General features: G+C 43.8%; 1 protein-coding gene across 1 annotated transcript in view; it reads left to right on the forward strand.

The window, feature by feature from the left end:
* The first annotated feature begins 963 nt into the window (after positions 1–963).
* ITPR2 (inositol 1,4,5-trisphosphate receptor type 2) overlaps positions 964–19,159 on the forward strand; it is a 268,862-nt gene continuing 250,666 nt past the window's right edge. The window contains 1 exon segment of the mRNA XM_035540839.2: positions 964–1,239. Within this exon segment, the coding sequence (XP_035396732.1) occupies positions 1,148–1,239 (92 nt within the window). The 5' untranslated portion in view covers positions 964–1,147.

Here is a 19,159-nt window from a genome sequence, read left to right on the forward strand (position 1 = left end):
CAGCTGCATACCGGTTCCTACGTCCCTCCAGTGGCTCCTGTTTCCTTCCCACTATCACCTCAGCAGTGGGGTGGCATCTGCTGCTCAGTTTGTTGTCCCTGAGCCGGTTTCCATAAGCCCTTCCACAGCTGGGGACTCCAGCCAGCTGCTTGGTTCATGCAGGAGGCCTCATCGCCTTCTAAACTGACCTGAAGTTTTTGTTTCTTTTGCAGAAGCATTTTAATAATCGTGGTTATTCGAGGAGACTGAACTGGAAGAATTTGGTTAAGTGTCAGAGCTAGGGCCTGTGTGTACACTTGTATGTAAGAAGAGCGCAAGCTCAGGTCCTTGATCGTGGCTTTGTATCCTGGTGGGTACAAAGAACACACAAATTTGGAATATATGTGTAAGAGAGCAAAAGGGGGGAGTCTAGAATGATGTAACAGGCTTTTCTGTACATGCCAAATGGTAAAACTTTTTATTTTCTTTTAACTTTAATTTGAAGACTCAGCATTTCTGATGCCAAGAACTTACGCTCAGTAAAAAGTGAGATAAAGCTGGAATCTGTAAATGTGGGAAATTAAATACAAGCGGGAAGCTCTCTACTCATTCCCCATTTACAGCAAATCTGCAGCCAGACTTATGCTCTTGGCCTATTATTTGGGACGGCAAGAGATTAGCGTGCAGTCACGCTGTTGGACCGGGGGCGAACCGTTGGCTTATAAATGCCAACAAAATCGCCTGAAAAACACACGGGGTATGAACAGTGGTGCCTGAGAGCCGTGCTGGGCAGGGGGCTGCACCCGCTCTCCTCACAGAGTGGAGGTCCCTCGTCCCCCCGCCACCCGGAGCTGCCGGCGGCCGCTTCCCCCGGCATCGGCAGCCACGCGGTCGGGCCCGGGGCCGGTCGGGGCGGGCCGGGGCAGGCGAGGCGGTGCCGGGAGGCGGTGCAGGGCGCCGGGAGGCGGTGCGGGGCGCCGCGGCGGGCGGTGGAGGGCAGCGGCGCCGCACTCATGTCAGCCCCGGCAGCGCCGCGGTGAGGGCCGCGGCCGGGCCCGCGCTCGCCGCCCGCTCCGCAGCGCTTAGGTGGCCGCCCCCCGGCCCGGCTCGGAGGGAGAGGGGTGCGCGTGTGTGAGGGGAGCGCGGAACGGGCTGAAAATGAGGCAAAATGTCTGAGAAAATGTCCAGCTTTCTGTACATCGGGGACATCGTGTCCCTCTACGCCGAGGGCTCTGTCAACGGCTTCATCAGCACCCTGGGGTGAGTGCGGGGCAGGAAGCGCCCGGCGGCGGCGCAGCGGGCAAAGGAGGAAGCGCGGGGCCGGGGGGTCACGGCAGCGCTCGCAGCCGCCCGGGGGGAGTCCAGACCGGGCGCCCGGGGGGGTGCCGGGGGCTGCTGGGGGTGCCTGGGGCTCGGCGCGATCCCCGCGGCTTCGCCCGGCCGGGCTGGCCCAAACCGGAACCGGGCAGCGGCGGCACCGGCCCCGTGCGGCACCGGGGCGCTCCGCGGGGTACCTGCGGCTCGCTTCCACTTGGTTTCACTTCCTTTCGGCTCATTTAATTTTATTATAGTTTATTTCATTTTCATTTTATTATAGTTTATTTCATTTTTTCTTTTTTATTACTATTTTATGTTTTTTAATCATTTTTTTTTGAGGGGGGGGGCTGCTTTACTTCAGAGATGCAAAGAATGAGAACTTGACTCGCTCTCATAATCAGCTCGTTGCCCCCTTTCCCTCTCACCGGTGTTCAGCTGAGGTCTTACCTGCAATAAGCAGACGTTTCTAGGCAGATATTTCACGGGGATGCTTTTTTTTCCATCAGCTGTTCTTTCTCTTCACAGGATGAAAAGTTGTAGTTTAACTCAGGCTGCAGCACTCCTGCTTGCTCCGAGGCTTTCATTAGCTCTGTAAATCCCCTGCCTGGAACCCTAGAGAAGCACGCTGACGTGACGTTAGGAGTGCACCGATACCTTTCTTTAAACTGTCACATCGCGTGGTCGCAGCGACAGATCCTGAGGGTGCAGTGGTTCCCTCTGATGTTGGTAGGAGAGCTGCAGCAGTTTCAGTGATTTTTGTGGCATGGCCAAAGTAAGCACGTCCTTAACCGTTTGTCAGTGGAAATGTCTCCTGCGCTGCATGAATCATAGCAATTCGATTGGCGAGGCAGCTCAAACTCTGGTTAAATATCAGTGCTGTTTATTGCTTAAACATTAGCTGTACCTTGAGAACAACAGTTAAGCAAATATATCCCTTGCTAAAGCTGATCCTCTGCTAATTAACGTGTGCCTGGTTATTGCCCCTGCCTGTTGTTTTGGACTGCTGGTGTCCTGAGGTCTCTTCGGTGGGGGACTGCAGGGCGAAGTCAGGGCGGTACCAACACGCTAACAGCTAATGCCTGTGCCTATGTCTGTGTCACCTGCTGGGGTACCCTGACTGGAAAAAAGCTGCTGTTGAAGGTCACCTGTATTTCTTTATCTTATTATTACTTCCTATCCTTGCTGTTCAATCATTTCATCAGTTTACAAGTATTTTTCCATAGTTTGTTTCTCTATTTGTTAATTTTGTGCCTTTTCTATCTATGACTGTCTGTATTTTGTCTCACATCTCCTTTTGTTTTGCTGACTCCTGTCATTTTAAATCCTGCCTGAAAACATTTGCCTTCTGCAACTGGTAATCACTGGATATTGTTTCTTATTCTTGTAGTCCCTGCATTTCTTCTTTGTTGGCATAATTTTGTTGTTGTTTGGTTCTGTCTCATTGCTGCATCTAGGGGAAGCTAAGTTTCCCATACTTTACTTTTACTACTTGTTATGTTAAGAAATGTACCTCATTTCACAGAATACCCGCTTGTCTGTGGTCACAGACATTCCTGCTGTGACTGGTGCTGGTACCACTGCACATTGCTTAAGCACATGCTGGCGTTCCCGTGTTGCAACCCGGAGGCCCTCCATTCATCCCTTGGAGTTAGGTCAGAACATTTGCCCCAGGTTTTATAGACGAGAAGCCAAGATAGCAGCTTGCCTGAGGCATACAGGAGCTCTTCCGCAGGAGAAGTAATTGAAGTCAAGCTAACACCCTAACTAACCGACTATTCAGGCTTTCTTCTCATAAGAGCCAGCTGAAGAAAACCACCTGGGGTATGAGACAGGATGCCTCTGCACATCTCTACTTCAGCAGCAGGCACGGCCAGGGCTTCAAGTATTCTGAGGTAGCTCTGGTCTCTCCTCAGTGCAGCAGTTCTGTATCCTGCTCCCCAGCTGGGTACGGGCATCTGCAGAGCTGGCAGACTGGAGTTGAGGAGCTGAAGGCCTTGAAGGAAACACGAAGTTACCGGTGGAAAACTCCCACGTCTACTAAATGGGAGCGCTGACCCCTCTGCTGGTGGTACGGGAGTTTAGACAGAAATGTAAGGTTGTGCTGCCAGGTCGTGTTACCTGTGCCAGCTAGTGAAATTACTGCCTTTGGAGTGGTTGCAGCAACACAAGAGGCAGAGAAAACACCAGTAAGTTCAGGGAAGAAGTTTGCCCAGCTGTGCATTCAGTTTGTGCTTGTGGCTGGAATTCTGTCTCCTGCATGCCCGCAGGCCCTTTGTTCAGCCCACACGTCTGATGGAGGCAGCCCTACCTTGCTGAGGTGCTACATGCATGTTGGCGAGGATGAAGAGGATAAGAGCTGGGATGACTGCTTCCTCACTTCCTTTGACCGATGTGGATCCTTGTTTTTTTACCTCCTGCTGATGTTGCTCAGGGTGCCGTTCTGCAAGGTGCCGGGAGAGGAGGGAAAATTAGCTCGTGGCTCACACCCTTTAGGCCATCAGATAGTCTCATATGGAACTTTAAAGTTCTTGCGATAACTTTACATCCAGGTCGGGTCTAGTGATTCTGCAGCAGGGAGAGAGTTCTGTTTATTTTAAGCTGTCAAAGGCTAATTGTTTCTTAAACAAAGCACGAGTGAGGCCATTCTATAAATAAGATAAAAAAGTGCACAGCACCTCTCTAAGTGGGGGAGGCCTGTCACGTAAGCGGCCTTACTCCTTGAGGAGTTGAACCAGTCAACAGATTAGTTCTGAGGTGGAGATTTCCAGGCAAAGGCTGGGTTTCATGCATTTTCAGAATATTTTTTGCTCACTTGCTGATGCAGAAATTTTCACGTGCTCAGTTTGCTCGTGAAACTTAACTCCAAGAGAAAGTGGCAGCTGAAATGTGCACATCAAGCATAGGGTGAGCTTAATATCTACTGGAATGTGAGTGTGGGATCCTTCTTCCTGTGCAGTGAGGAGGTCCAGGGGGTCCTCCGTGTTTGGGAGACAGGGGATCCACGTCCTGCATCCAGGCAAGCATGCCGAGGTGGTGCTGGGTGAAGGCAGGAATGCCTCTCCATGCCTCCCTCTGCAAAAACGGAGTCACTGGAATGATGAGGTGCTGGAAGTGGGACCCAAAAGATTGCAGCACTTCTTGGAGCTGGAAGAAACCTGTGTTCCTGTCCTTGTCTCAGGACTTTTTTCTGTATTTACTATAAACAGCTGTTGGATGAAACACAGCATGAGGGCATTACTTTCAGATTTAATCCCTGGTAGTCAGAAGAGGAAACTGAACATCTCTTCCGCATCTCAAGTCAGCAGTGTAGCACTGGATGGGGGCAGGGAGAGGGAAGTGAGGCGGCACCGCTCCTAATTCTTCATCTTGTATCTGTATTTAAAATAAGAGAGTGGCTGTGCACAGGTTTTTGGAAGAAGGGGCATGAAAACCTGTCTTCAGGAGGATGCTCCAGGCTGTGGATCCCAAGTGGACAGGAGCACCTCTGGGTCATCTTTGAGAGGGTTTTAGGGCTTAGCATTCTCTGTTGGCTGCTGCAGGTCTTGGGGATAGTTGAGATACAGTGTCCAAGCAATCGCCTGCTCTTTTTTCTGTTTGCGTTGATTCTAGATCTGGATGCTGCTTTGAGATGCTGATGATGTCCAGCCTCAAGCGTCTGTGAGTTGTTTCTTCTCCTCGACATCCCCTTTTTAAAAAGGAGAAAGTTTATACATGTAAAAGTAGATCATCATGCAATTTAGTAGAGAAAAGGAAATGTTTGGGGAAAGTAATTTACATCCGTGCGTAATTTTCTGCCATTTCAAAATATATTTGTTACTGGATTATTGAGCTGTGCTAATAATGCTTTTTCTCCTTGTTTTTCAACCCTTAGAGTGCCTTAGCTTCTGCATGGTTTGAGGCTTTATGTCCTGGAGGAAGTAACGTGACAGAGCTAGGCAATGAATCTGAGTATTTTACTCTGTCCTTCAGTAGTGTCTGAACCCTGAGACCACCTTCCCCAGAGTCTTGGCAGTAAATGTAGGCACTGATGTTGGGAATTAGAGCTACTGTTAATCACCTTTAGGCACAATGAGGGGGAAAAAAGTATTCTTGACTGGGGAGGCGGAAAAAAGTAAGAACGACTGCCAGCATCAGCTGCTGGAAAGTTTGACAATGGGGCTGTTAGTCACCATCAGTGGCTGCATTCCTGTCTCACCTCCGTAAAGGCGCTTCGGTGCTGCGGCAGGAGAGAGAGACCTCATGGAACACAATTAATGGAGCATGCAGCTGGAGCTGCCTGCTAGGTAATATACGACCCTGTGTGGTAAGGAGTGCCAAGGCTTATTTCTAATTAGCAGCAAAAAGTGTGTTGTAGAGTATTCATGCTTTTTTTTCTCAAGTTTAGTGTTGATTTGTCTTGAGCAACGTTGCTCAATTTGTCAAGTGCTTGCTTGAACTTTCTTAGTTGAAATGAGTATCACAGTTTTATTCTGAATAATGCTCCTTCACTGGGCTTTAGTCTGTCTTACTGAATTTGGACTTCATGCAAACAACATCAGTCATATTTTGTGAAAAGGCAAGGTTAAGTAGAAAGTGCATATGGAACAGCATAAATCAAAATATTACAAATATTGTGAAGGCTAAAATGTGTCATCTTGGTGGCCTCAGAAACGGTGCTAAGAAAAAAGATGTAGTGACTGATGATGCTGCGACACGCCACTGTATTTTCATCAGTGCACTTGTTTTCACTCTTCTACTGCCTGAAAACGTAAGCTCTGGTTAAGGAGCATCGTATATGTCCTTTAATAGCAGCAATTTTTTCTTTCTTTTGCCAGCTAACAAAATGCAATTAGTCAGGAGAGAATAAAAAGCCTAAAGAAAGCAAAAGTGGCACAACTGGAATTACCCTTAATCTAATTCTGATACATACAGAACCAAATATGTGGAACAAGGGAGGGAAGATGGATTTCTGCTTTCATGTGGGCAAAAGTACTTCTGTGTTTTGTTACGTAGGTACTTTATTTTCCTGATTGACAGTACCAGTAAGACTTGTCCATTAGGATCTGTTTCTTAATATTTTTTCCTACTTTTTAGGCTTAGCGTTTTCAGAAACACACTTTTTTTGTCGTCTTCCTAATGCAAAAGCACTCTTGTGGGAATGCAGCAAGTAATGAGCCCCAGAGGTGGCTGGTTTCTCTCACAAGTTGTACTTGCACACAAAACACAGCTCGAGTGTGAAGGAGCATAGGAGTAGCCTTAATTACAGTGTAATGATTTATGAGACTGTATGCTGAAATGTAATATCCTTGGTTCAAAGAGCTCATTATCAGACAAGAACATGTGGAGAGAAAAGCGGGGTTAGGGAAAGAACCAATTGATTTAAAGTGAATTTATCCCAAAGCTGTGTGATGGTAATGGAAATGAGAGAGGACTTGAATTTTAAGTGGAGACAAATGGTGTGGCTGTTTCTACTTCTGTAGTTCTCGACAGGACTATGGGTGGCGTGGGAAGTAGTCAGGAAAGAGGGGAGATTGTTTAACTTTCATCACTTTAAATCATATTTAACTTCCTTCTGTGTAACAAAGGGATTAACCAAACAGTCTTTATGTGGTTCCCTGACCCACTTGCAATCGCAGGTATCCAATATTTTTGAAAGTGCCCCAGAAGGAAGAGTCGGCTCAGTCTGTGACTCCTCCAGCTTGGAACACTGCCTGGTGAGAAGTGCGTAAACCTTTGGTCAGCCAGGCTGAACCGCCGGGCTCCTTGCTGCTGATGGTACAGGCTGCTATAGCTTGGCTACTGCATGGTGCTGCATACTGTGAAATACCACAAAGCCATGTCCTCTGTGTGTGTTTAATGCTCCTAAAAGTCTGGTTTCTACCTACTTTGAAAAGTCTGTTACTTTTTGTGTGAAAGGGAGACTGGCAAAGTTCAGGCGTAACTTTGCACTCAGTTAGGAATGTTTATAGAAAAAAATGGAGAAAGGAAAATGAATGGTAGTTCAGGGTTTTACTTTTTTTTCCTTGTCTGAACTGATTCTTTTAAATCTTCATTTATGTTATTTATAAACCTAATTTCCTCTTAAGTGTTTGAATCAGTATTTCCACTGGTGCATCAATGTGCAGACACTTCCATCGTAGGTCTTGGATTCAGTTGTTTCCAGTGGTGCTAAACCGTGACTTCTTGGACCAAGAATAAGATGATTGGGATTGAATGTTTTTGTGTGGAAAGGTTCAGATAAAATGGCAGGAACATTTCTGAGAACAGGGTGAACAAAAATGTGTTTGTTATCCCTGCAGCCCTGTGTGGAGAAGCTGCAGCGCAGTCTTGATGCCTGCTCTTCCTCCAGCACAAAGGGCTCCTCTTCCTCTGCTCCTCTTAAAATTTTTCCAGCTTTTGATAGGAGTGAGCCCTGGAATGATCTCACTGAGGCCACTGTGACAGTGTGGGCTGTCCTGGCACCTGCCTCGGGCTGGAGGGCAGTGAATATTACCTGGAGGAGGCAACTTCTCTGCTGGCTCTGGCTGCCCGTGGGGCCTGAAGCTGGCTTGCAGCATGTGCGTCCCAGTTCCCAGGGGCTTCCTCTTCTGGGAGGCATGGCAAAGCTTTGCTTGCTCAATTGCTGCCCTTCTGTTCTCTGTCTCCGGGGAAGTAAAAAAAAAAAAAAGTTTTTGTTTTTTTTTTTACTACCTCAGTTTGCTTGTTTGCTTTAAATCTGAAACAAACCAAGAAATTGCATTCTAGCGAAGTAATGATTTTGATTAAGAATTGGAAACAGTTAAAGAAGGAAAGCAAAAGACAAAGAAAACACAGGCTTAATATAAACTTGTTATTAATGTATTATATGAGGTATTGCTTGAGGTTGTGGGGAGCTATTTTGGCTGCAGCAGGCAAACAGTTGGGTCAGAAGTGGTCCTGTTGCTCTAGGTCTGTCTTTCTGACCATCCTTCTGTGCCCAAATCTACACATCATATGCTTTTTTTTTTTTGATTGCTCTTGATAAGAACAACGCTTCATGCGCAGCATGTAATTTTAATGCATGTCTTATTTACTGCTTAGAAACAGAGGAAAGACAATCCCAGAGTGCTGACCTGGCAGGACTGCCTGGGGGCCGTGTGTGCACTGCTGCTCTAGTAAATCATGGGTAAATCCTACAAACAGGGTTTTCTGTGTGGCTACTTCAATTGGTGATCACGGGAAGACTGTCTTTCCCATGCTTTCTGGACTCCCTTTCTGGCCTTTGGATAACACAGAGGAAAAGGGGGAGATAGGTGCCATTGGTGAATGGAGAGTGAGGTGGTAGAGAAACGAAGAGAGCAATGTCCGGAAGCTGCTGTATGCATGGGAAGAGGTAGGTCTGTGTGGTGGGGCAGTAACTGAATGCATGGTCTAAAAGGCAGCACGCATTAGAAAGGAAGTAGAAGTGAATAGAAACAGAAGATGACAGATAGTTGTTGAGAGATCTGCAGTCCCCTAGTGTCAGAAAATAGCTCTGAAAGCTACTAGCAAGCCTTATTTCTTTTCAAATTACATAGAAGCAAGCAGCCTGGCCCTGTTGCTGTTAAGTGTGCTATTTCACATGGTAGATGTCTGTGTGTGTTCTCATTCAACTCAGTATTTGATTTTTTTTTTTTGAGGGTTTTTGGTTTATGAAAATGCATAATAATACTGCCTTCCATAAGATAATGTCTGAATTACAAAATGAGTTCCTCAAAAAGAAAGAAATAGCAATTTTGCAGTTTTAAGATTGCCTATGCTACCTCACGCAATTCTCTGTAAAAACATGACGCAGTCGTTACTGACATGGTCATGTCCTATACTGCAGTGTATGGCAGGCTTGCTAAGTGCATGGGAAATCCAATGCTTCGGTAACAACTAAGCATTTATATAATGAATTCTGGTACTCCTGTAATCTTCTTATATATAATAAGTTTAGGACAGTTCATCTGAAATTCCCCTTTGGGTTGATTACTGCTGTGTGATAGAAGGCATGGAGTTGAAATTCATTTGAAGTTAATTGGCAGAAGAAGGCTAGAAAAGCATATCCAAGTGTGGTTGTTACCATTTGATGCTATAAGTTGAAATTACTGCAGGTCTTCCCTGTACAAGGAATTGATATTAAAACAGTAATCAAGTTTTTCTTCTTTGACCTCTGGCAGATAAAAATCAATGTCATTTGAAAGAAAAACAAACCCTGACACCGGAGCTTTTCATATGAATCACAAAATACAGAAGCTTGTTATAATCCAACACTTGGACTTGTTATCTTGATTTTCTTTTAGAGGTTTGTTTGAATTTCAAATGTGTTTTTTTTTTTTTTTCCTGCACTTGACATATGCAAGTTAATGAATGTTGCAGAGGCAGCTGAAAGCTTGTAGTTGCAGGATAGAAAAGCTGCTGCTGAAACTCATAGTAAGCCCCAAACTTTTACGCTGATGTGCCCACAGTTAACAGACAGCAACCCAGTTCATAGGGTTTTCTTCTCTTTTTACTGCCAATGTGTGCTAGCGTTCTTGTGTGCAGAGCAGAGGCAGGTCAAAGACAGGAGGCTTCAAGGCTGCTGGCTGCCTGCGAGCCTCCTCATGGTGCCTTGGATTCAAGCTAGAGCAGCAGCAGGCACAAACCACTGACGAACCCTTCAGGACGTGTTTCATTTCGCTGTGGGGAATTTTGCCTGGTTCCAGAGTGCATCTACAACCTGATGCCTGTGACATATTGTGTAGTTGTACAATCTTGAACACTGTGATTTGGAAACCTGAATTAGGCAGCTCTAGAGGGCAGCTGTATTGAATGTGAGCAGTATAGTTTTGTCCTAATGCAATACCTGGCATCATTTATAAAGTTCCAGCTCTCAGGGCTCTATAAATTTTGGATATCCTCTGCTTCCATTTAAGAAAAAGTGAGTTATTCTCCCTCATGGATGTGGAGAAAAGCTTGAAAACAGTAATGGTCACAAAAGAAAGGTGTGTAAGAAGTGCCCTGAGTTTAGTAGTAATTTTCTTATACTAGCTTTAAATTAGAGCACATGCTTTGCAGGTGGGGGGCTAACTAGTGGTGCATGAGACTGGAAACACTGCTTTTTGCATGACCTTGTTGATCTCATTTTAAAGTTGGCTGGACTTGGATATCTAACAGGCTCTGTAGTTGTTCTGAATAACTGAATCAGTACTGTGCTTTGCTAAGATACACTCAGTCAGCTTTTATATCTGGTTAGGATTTTGTTATTGTTCAGAATCAATAAGTAAAGAGGTAAACAAAGCTAATGTATTGGGAAAGACCAAATATCACTTTTGAAAACACTAAGAGCAGATCTTTGTAGTTAGGACCGGTGAAAAACGTTGAAATACATCTCTAAGCTAGTTCCATTTTTTCTGACCAAAGAACAAAAGTTGTGAGACTACCTACAAAGTTTTTTTTTTTCCTTCATTTAAAAAAACAAACAACTGCACGGGGTGAAAAAGGTTAACTGCCTGTTAATAGTATTAATTTGGACATTTTGGGCAGTTTCTGACTTCAATTATTTTGTTCTGCCAAGATAGATTTTACTCTTCAGTTTCAGTTGAATGCAGTGTTGTTTCCTTGCCATCCATCACTCATGAGGATGTCTGTTCATAGACTTCACACCTGTCCCAACATGAAAAAATAAGGCCCAGTGAGCCTGACTCTCAAGACAGCTGTAAAGTTGGAGTTAAATGAAGAGGTTTGTGGAATTTCATTGTTTTAAATTTGGTATAAAGAAGAAGAAATCAGGTTTGCTGATGTAAAAATCAGATAGGGCAATGTCTGTAATGCTTCTCAGGTTGAAGACAGAACTTAGTAAGCTGAGCTTGAATGTTGAACAGGTTTCATGAGTAGTGAGCTGCTGTAAAAAATATTTTGGATTTTAGTGTTACTGTCATAAAAGTAAAGTTGAATATTGCAGTGAATATGGAAAGTTTAAGTTTCAAATTAATCTTCAAGTATCTCTATATACAGTTAAATATCATTGCTGTCATAGCATGCTGCTTATAAAGATTATTACAATACAGAAAAAAGTCTTTGCCTTTAGAAGGTAAAAGTACAAAACACACACAATTTAATAGATATTGATTTTTTTTTTATTTATTTTTAGGTGAGGAGGTAATAATTTATTTCCATGGGGTCGGTGACAGTTTGTTGTAATAATATATACTTTAAGTTTGTTGTAATAATATATATTTGCTTAGAAAAAGTAACTAACAAAATAGTAGCCAAGATCCATGACAGCATTTCCTGTATAGGTAATCTGAGATGTAGGTTCGACACCTGAAAGTTTGTACTTACCAACTGGAAGTATGTTACGAAGCCATTTGAAAAACAAAACAAAACAAAAACTGTTGAGGAATATCCACGTTGAGATTTCTGCTTCTTTGGCTAGCTCTCCGGGATTACTCGCAGATAAATGAGGACTTGATCATGAAGTCGTTCAGAGACAGGCATCTAGGTCTTCAGGGAGGGTACTGCTATGGACCCTGGGCAGCTGCAGGATTCAGGTTAGAGGTACGCTTGGTTTCTGTTAGCAATGGCATCTCTTGCAAAAACAAAGCAAGGTCAGGACCTGGCAGGCAATAAGTCCTGTCTGTATTAACTTTTGTAGTTGAGCAGGTTTTTCTGCCAGTGAAAGTAAGGACCAATAACTGCATGTTTTATTTTTTTTTTTATTCCCCTCCCACCCTGCTGCCATGTAGTAGTACATAGGACATAGTTAAAAAAACAAACAAACAAAAAAACATATAAAGTTCTGTTATGACACCTCATTAGAAGCAATGTGCTTCTATGTGTTTCCTGTGCCAGGAAAAGAAGAATTTATAAAATTATTTCTGAATTAATAGTAAAGAATAAATTACCATTATATGATCAATAAAATACTTAATACCATCTGAGACTTGTCTTTATAGTGGAAAGAGCCCTTAAGTCTTCAGAACTGACATAGTCACTTGTGACTGATGATAACCTGCAATCATGAGGTGGATCCAACTTCCAAAATGGAAATTTGTGACTGGTGTCCTTGCAGAGCTATGGTACAAGAAGTAGTAAGAGAAAAAAATAATGCACTAGCCAAAGAGACCAGTCAGAATTGATATCAGCTGTAATACAAGAACTGGAAGCTCTACTGAAAGAATTAAAGCAAAACCAAATGTCATCTGAAAAAAGAACTGGGTGAATCGGACGGAATCAAAGCAGTATCTGGGGAGATTTCTTAACGAACCCTTTGGTGAGTTGCAGGTGAAAGCGAAACCTTTTATGGGTAGTAATTAAAGACTGTCTAGATGAGTTTGGGTAGTGAGCAGGCAATACAGCCACTCTGAAATGGCAAGGTTCGTTAATAGGATTGTCAAAAATACATTTACTGTTGTCCTGATCAAGTTTTCCACAAAGGTAGTTGAGCTTTGGATTGTTTTGTGACAATCAAGCAAAGCAAAGGCTCAGCAAAGACTTGTGGACTTCTGAAGTGATCTTGCAGAGCACTTCTGAGTACTGTAGTAATTGCTTATCCAAGTGTGGAAGCATGGGTATGAGAAGATAAAGGGGAGTTTGGAAGGTGACAAAGTACGATAAAGTTTTTGAACCATCTAGGGAGAACTCCTGTTAATGCTTAAAATTTCAGGCAATTTCATCATGATTTGTCTGAGGAAAAAAGTACAGGGTCAAGACAGGCTATCATGAGGGCAGTTTGCCATGTAGTTATAGGAATTAATCGGGCTGTGCTTTCTTGGGCATTCACAGATTTGGGAGCAGCAGAGTGACCATAGTGCCTCATCCAAATGAACTCTTTGGAGGCTAGCTGCAGACATTGTCTTAGGCAGAAGATCAAAGGATTGGTGGTTATTTCAAAGAATGAGACTGCTGAAAAAGGGATTACTTTTTCTTCCCTTCCTGTAATTTACAAAACCTCATGAATAAGATGCAAAGCCTCTTGAATCACCCAGTTGAGAAATGTATTTGTCTTCCTGGAATGGAGTTTAGAGGAGCCAGAAGCTTCTCAAAGAGATGATTTTGGGAAAAGTCTTAAACATCCCCTCACAGTGGCAAGATCAAAGTTTTCTGTTCACATTGGGCAAGGTCAGAGTTCAGAAGTGAGGTAGTACATAGGAGATGGGGAAAATTGAATGACTGGTACCAGTTTTACCTGGTTATGTTATTTTCAGACATTGTATCACGTCTTTGAAACCGCTGGATTTGGGGGGCTGCAAAAGTCATAGCTGATGTGAAAAAAATATGATTTGGTGATGTGTAAGCAGGATGTGCAAAATGGTGCAGGAAATGTGATGTTTGTATGATAGATAAAAAAGAGAGAGCCCCAATGCCAACAGTATCTTGTGTGGGCATCAGTGGAGTGTGTTGCTAAAGAGCTTAGTTTCTTTATTTTTTTTCTGCCAGATAATTGATTGTTATGACTTCAGAGTGATAGTTACAATTAATATAGCATGACTTGTGAATTCAGGCACCAAAGGGCACTGGAAATAGAATAAAATTCTCTGAATGATTCTTGTAGATTTAGCACCTTATTTTATATGTAGTTGCGATATAGTGCTAGACAGTGGTCTAGCTTGTTGTGACAGGTGCATGAGGTGAAGAGACCAAGTGCATGTTTGGACTAAAAAAAGATTTCCAGCAAGCTGGGTTGAAAAAAAAGCATTTTTGGTAGCTGCTTTTCATCTAATTATCCCAGTTTAACAGAGGACATACAAGATCTAGAGGCATTTTATCACTTTAGTAAATAAGGACTGAAAATATCTTGTCAGCTCTTCTTCCCAACCATGTCAGTACTTGCTGTGTACCATGAATCAATCGTGATCCCAGACTTGCCGGAGCAATAAGGTGTCTTCAGGTATCTTCAGATACTGTCAGAGTGGTCTCTGCACCATGGCTGTGGGTATCTAGGTTGGTGGTTGATGTTACCTCTTGGGGAACTTTGGAATTTCTGCTTTCTGTCCGTTTCTGTTCAAGAATGGGATGTTTTTATCTGATGGTAGTTAGAGGGGTCAGGTCTGAGTGCTTGTTTCCTAAGGATTTGACAAAAGCACTCGTTATTTCAATTAAAACACAGGTACAGCTTTTTCTTCCTGAATTTTGTATCCAGAAGGAATATGGATCTTCTTCGTAAGCTGGACCATAAATATCTACCACAAGTTCTTGATCCTTCTCCATATAAAGTGGGAATGCATTCATCTGAGAGAAGTGAGGTAGATTATTCAGTCTAGCTGGAGAGAAGAGGGAGGTGGCTTTCCTGTGCAGTCAGTGCAGTATATCAGCAGCTCTTTTGGGTAGTGCTTGGTCCTGGTCTCTGGGCTGTGCAGTCGGAGGTGGTTCGCTGTGGTTCCCCGTTCCCAGCGTTTAATCTACTGTGTCAGTCATGGAGGAACAGGAAGTTCATTTTGTCCCCGTTACCCAGCTAAGGAGCCCTGAAAGAGCGGTTTGTGCTGGCAGAGGCATGCTTGAGTATCTTTTGCACGACTGACGTCACTTTGACTTTCTGCCAAAGTGCTTGCAGTTTGTGTGGTTGGAGGGAGGATGTTGAAGGGAAAATTTGAGCAGCAGGGGTCCACACAACCTGAGCAGTAGATAGCAAATGATCATTTGCTATCACTAAAGATTCAATCCAATTATGCAGTTTCTGCTTGTGGTCTAGATTGAAAAATTGAAAAGAGAGTGTGAGTCTCAGTATGCTGATGAACTTGGCTTCCTGTTAGTTTGCAGGGAGGAGGAGATGCTCTGATCTTTGCCCAGGCTAGGGATTTATCTCAGGAGTCTGATGATTCCTTCAGTACCCAGTCGCTAGACTGAAGATGGGATTTTCTGGGTAGACAGTGCATGTGGAGGGACTGAAGATAGCTGCGAAGAAGCTGACAGGTTGTTGGTAACAACATAGATGTAAGTGGCCCAGATGCTTCTGTAGAGCCTGAACTGTCCAAGGAGAGGCAGTGGCTGGCTAGCGGCTCTTCGTGTTCTGGAGCTGATGGAGCTGGTGTTCACACCTGAAACTGGCACCTGAGGGGCCAGATGAATTTCTGGGCTTCTGGATTTCTGGTTTATATTAGCCCTAATACCGAAGCAACTGCTTTCAAATGGGTCTTGGCCAGAGGAGGTTGCTGGGGGGCACCAGGAAGTCTTGTTTTATTTCTGCCATCTTTGCTACCATGTGTTGAGAGCAGGGGGAAGTGGGAATTTGTGCCAGCCGATCAGTGCCTTGCAGGTGATGAATGGAGAGCTCACCGGTCAGCTGCTTTCTGGGCACTTTGCATAGCCAGAGGAGGTCAGAAGAGAATCTGTTCCAAATGCCAGTTGAGTCTGTCCCACGAGTATGGCAAAATCTGCATAAAGTTAGTTGGCAGTATCTTAAGCACAGCTTTGGTGAACATAAGTGCTGTGATACCTTGTTCTCATTACAGGACAGCAAGTTAGATACAAACTTTGCCTTTATATGAACACAGGGCTTTGTACACAAACAAATAGCTATTTCTGGTCCTCATTACCTAGAAAATAAATTAAACTTAAAAGCAAAAAATAAACAAAAATACATTCTAAAATATCATCAGGCTGAGGATTAGATAAAAGAAACATCAGAGGTTCAGGCTCGCTTCCAACTCACATAATTGCTAATGCAAAGCTGCAGGCCAGGGTGCAGGAACAATTTGTACACCTTTTAAGTTGCCGAAGTAGTAAGCAGCAGTGTCCATTCAGTGGAATAAATCCTCATCCCCACTTTCCATTTCTTTAAGAAAGATTATTATTCAGGTTTAACCAGTATCTGTTTATATCTTAATGGATTAACTGTCTCTGCCTTATTTAGCAAGGGAAAAATTCATATGTGAGTAAACTGTGGTATCAGAGATTATTGTGCCTTCTGGCTTGGTGAATAGTTTATCAAGCCACTGAGACTGGGGATATGCATTTACTTTACAAGCCATTTTTTATCAGTGGGTGCATGTTACTGTTCACCATCAAAACAGTTTATGCGAGTGCTTCTTAGCTCTCTCCAAGCAATATGAGTTCATATACTTAAAACAATTTAGTTGATGATTTTTGCTAGCTGAGTTGACTGTTGCTTGGAGACAGTCAGGCTCTGGAAGGTTGTAACACAAAATGAATGAACAAGCCTAATGTTTACTTCTGCCCTTTCCTGTATTTGGGTCAGCTTAGTCCTTTTATTGAATGTTGTGATCTATGAGTGTCTCACCTTGTCACTCAAAAAAGTGTCAGGCATCACCTAAGCCAATGCTGTTTTGTTTCCACGTGTCAGATTGGAAGATGATAGCGAGCTCTGCTTCGGAAGAGGTGCTTGGGGCAGCACTGGCAGCTGTGTTTCCCAGTCAGAGAGAAAGCTTGGGCAGAGCGGGTCTCTTTTAGTAGGAGGCCAGACCGTGTGCCATTCAGGCTGAAGCATCTCAATGTCCTCATAAAAGGAAGTGTTAATCAAAATATAGCAGACAAATTGTTTATGTGAGTGGATGAGATTATCCCAGACAATGTGGTGCTGTTTGACTTGGAGAAAGAACTGTATAACCATACACAAAGCTGCACTATAGAGATAGTTGCTTGGCTTTTTGATTGTGTAATGAAATCTGGAGAGGTGATAAAAATGGAGCTGATTTTGGGTGTGGTGCTGTACTATCTCTTCAGATCAGCTTATAGCTGAGTATTTGTTATTTACTATGCACGAATGAATAGGGAATTGTAGCTAAGGCAGTGAGCAGATTTTTAATCTTAATGTGCCAGGCAGTGGGTTAGCTTCTTGCGATAATATATAGCAGTGCGGAGAGACTGGTGGAGTGATAAGGAAAAGGTTAGAATAGTTTTTCTCTGCTGAATATCATTGCACAATATTAGATTGACTTTAACAGGGCTTTTTAAACAAGAGCTGTGTACGCCAATTAGTTTGCTTAACTTGGAACTAGATTTGAACTTTGGTATGCTTCTTTGTCCAGGTTCCCCTTTCAGGGGAAGTGTCCAGCAGCATGGCAGCCTTGCTGCTACCATTCAAAGTCATTGTGGGAACCAGGGTGGCAGGGATGTAAACCTTAGGATTTTAGGCTTGCCTGCAATTACTTTTAATACTGTCTGCTGATACAAAGAGACGGAATATACGCAGTATCCTGAGTTCTTCCTGGGAGGGGCTGCTAAAATGTATCCCAGTTATTTATTTTTTTCCATGGAGAAAATAGAAACGGGTAGCCCTACAGAACTGACATCTCTGAAAAGGGAAACAGGTGGGTTTTTATTGCCTGCCTCCATGGTCCCTGTCATATTAATCAGAGAACAGCCCAGGTTGGAAGGGGCCTTGACAGATCATCAGATCCAACCATTAGTGGGAAAAGAGAGCCTGGAAGAAATTCTCTCTTGGCAATTTGTTGACTGAGAGTTGGTTGAGTGAAAATGACTGTTTACTCTGTCACCCACGTTGTTCTTACCTTGCTTCAGTTCCTTGTGGTCTCTGCATAGTCTTTTGCAAACCAGGTCCTTTCCTTTTTTTCTTGTGCCACTGTTAATACTGTTTCCCTTTTTCCCCCTCACCTCAGAAGGTGACGGACTCCTGCCCCCTCACATCTCCTTTTCCTGAGGCCTGGAGCTCCGTCGGCGTGTCATCCCACAGCCTGCCTTTCTCACGCGTCAAACGTTGTCCCCTCCCCACCCACCTCTTGGTTGGGGGAGTGTGTGGGTGCCGGTGGCGATGGAAAACTGCTCGCTGTAGCAAGGCAAGCCAAGAAATCCCCAGTGATTCCTTGAAGGTTGCAACTTAGGAATCTGCTCTGGGGTGCCAGCAATTTCACCCTTGCTTCTCTCCCTTGCCATGCCTCCTGCTGGCCAGGGCTTTGCGACTGCTGCTTGCCCAGTGTTGTGTAACAGGTTATAATGGTGAACGGAGAAAGGGATTTTTTTTGTTTTTTTCTTCTCCGTGCATACAATGAAAGGAAGCACTGCAGTAAACTAAGCGGGGGGTGGAAAAAAAGCTTTCCTGGCACATTACCATGTAACACTTCTTCATCTTGTTCCTCTGCTCCAAGCCCTCCGTGGGCAGGTGGGGACTCTGGGTGCTGGGGGCTCATACCCTGAGCTTGGCCCTCTGACAGCCCCCATGTGCTGCTGCCAGCTGCTCGGGCTTCCTCGGGCAGCGTGTGAGCTCGCTAACCACTGGGGACGGGACCACCAAGATGGTGCTCGCTGTAGGTGCTGTGGTTGCAGTGGAGTGAAGCATGGTGGAGTGCCTTTGCTTTCTCATCTGACATCGTGGGGGATGCAAGAAAGGCCTCACTTCGTCACGACAGGAGGAGGAAGGACACCTTTCCCTGGGTTTGGGCAAGAGAAGGGAAGCTCTTGCACATCTGAGTGCACTAGAGCCTGCGTAGAGCAGTGCCATTTCATTGCTGACAGCGAAAGGGACAATAAAATGTCCAGAATTAAAGTAAAAGACAAGGCCGGTGGCGGGGTGGAGAGAGGAAATACTTGGAGATGTCTGCAGTGTTTCCTGTTTGTTTCTGAAAATTATGAGTCAGATCCCCCACAAACAAAAGAGATGGGTTTGAAAAATCATGAGATTTAAAAAAGTAATCGTGTGGATTTGTTCTCTTGATCTTCTCATTTTTGAACTTTCAGACTGTTTTTTCACGTTTCTCTGCACAACAGAGGAACACGTGCTCTTTTCCTGATCACTGAAAGTAGAGGTTTTATATATATATATATATATATATATATATAATATATAGAAGTTTTATATATAGCAGAAGTTTTATATATATATTTTTATATATAATTATATATATATTATATTCAGTGAACATATATATATATATTTATACAGCATTAGAAAAGACCAAGACTTGGAAAAAAAATGCAGTGCCTTCTCAGTTCTTCTAGAGTTGATTGC

The sequence above is a fragment of the Cygnus atratus genome, chromosome 1 (genome assembly GCF_013377495.2).
Source record: "Cygnus atratus isolate AKBS03 ecotype Queensland, Australia chromosome 1, CAtr_DNAZoo_HiC_assembly, whole genome shotgun sequence".
In the NCBI taxonomy this organism is placed as follows: domain Eukaryota; kingdom Metazoa; phylum Chordata; class Aves; order Anseriformes; family Anatidae; genus Cygnus; species Cygnus atratus.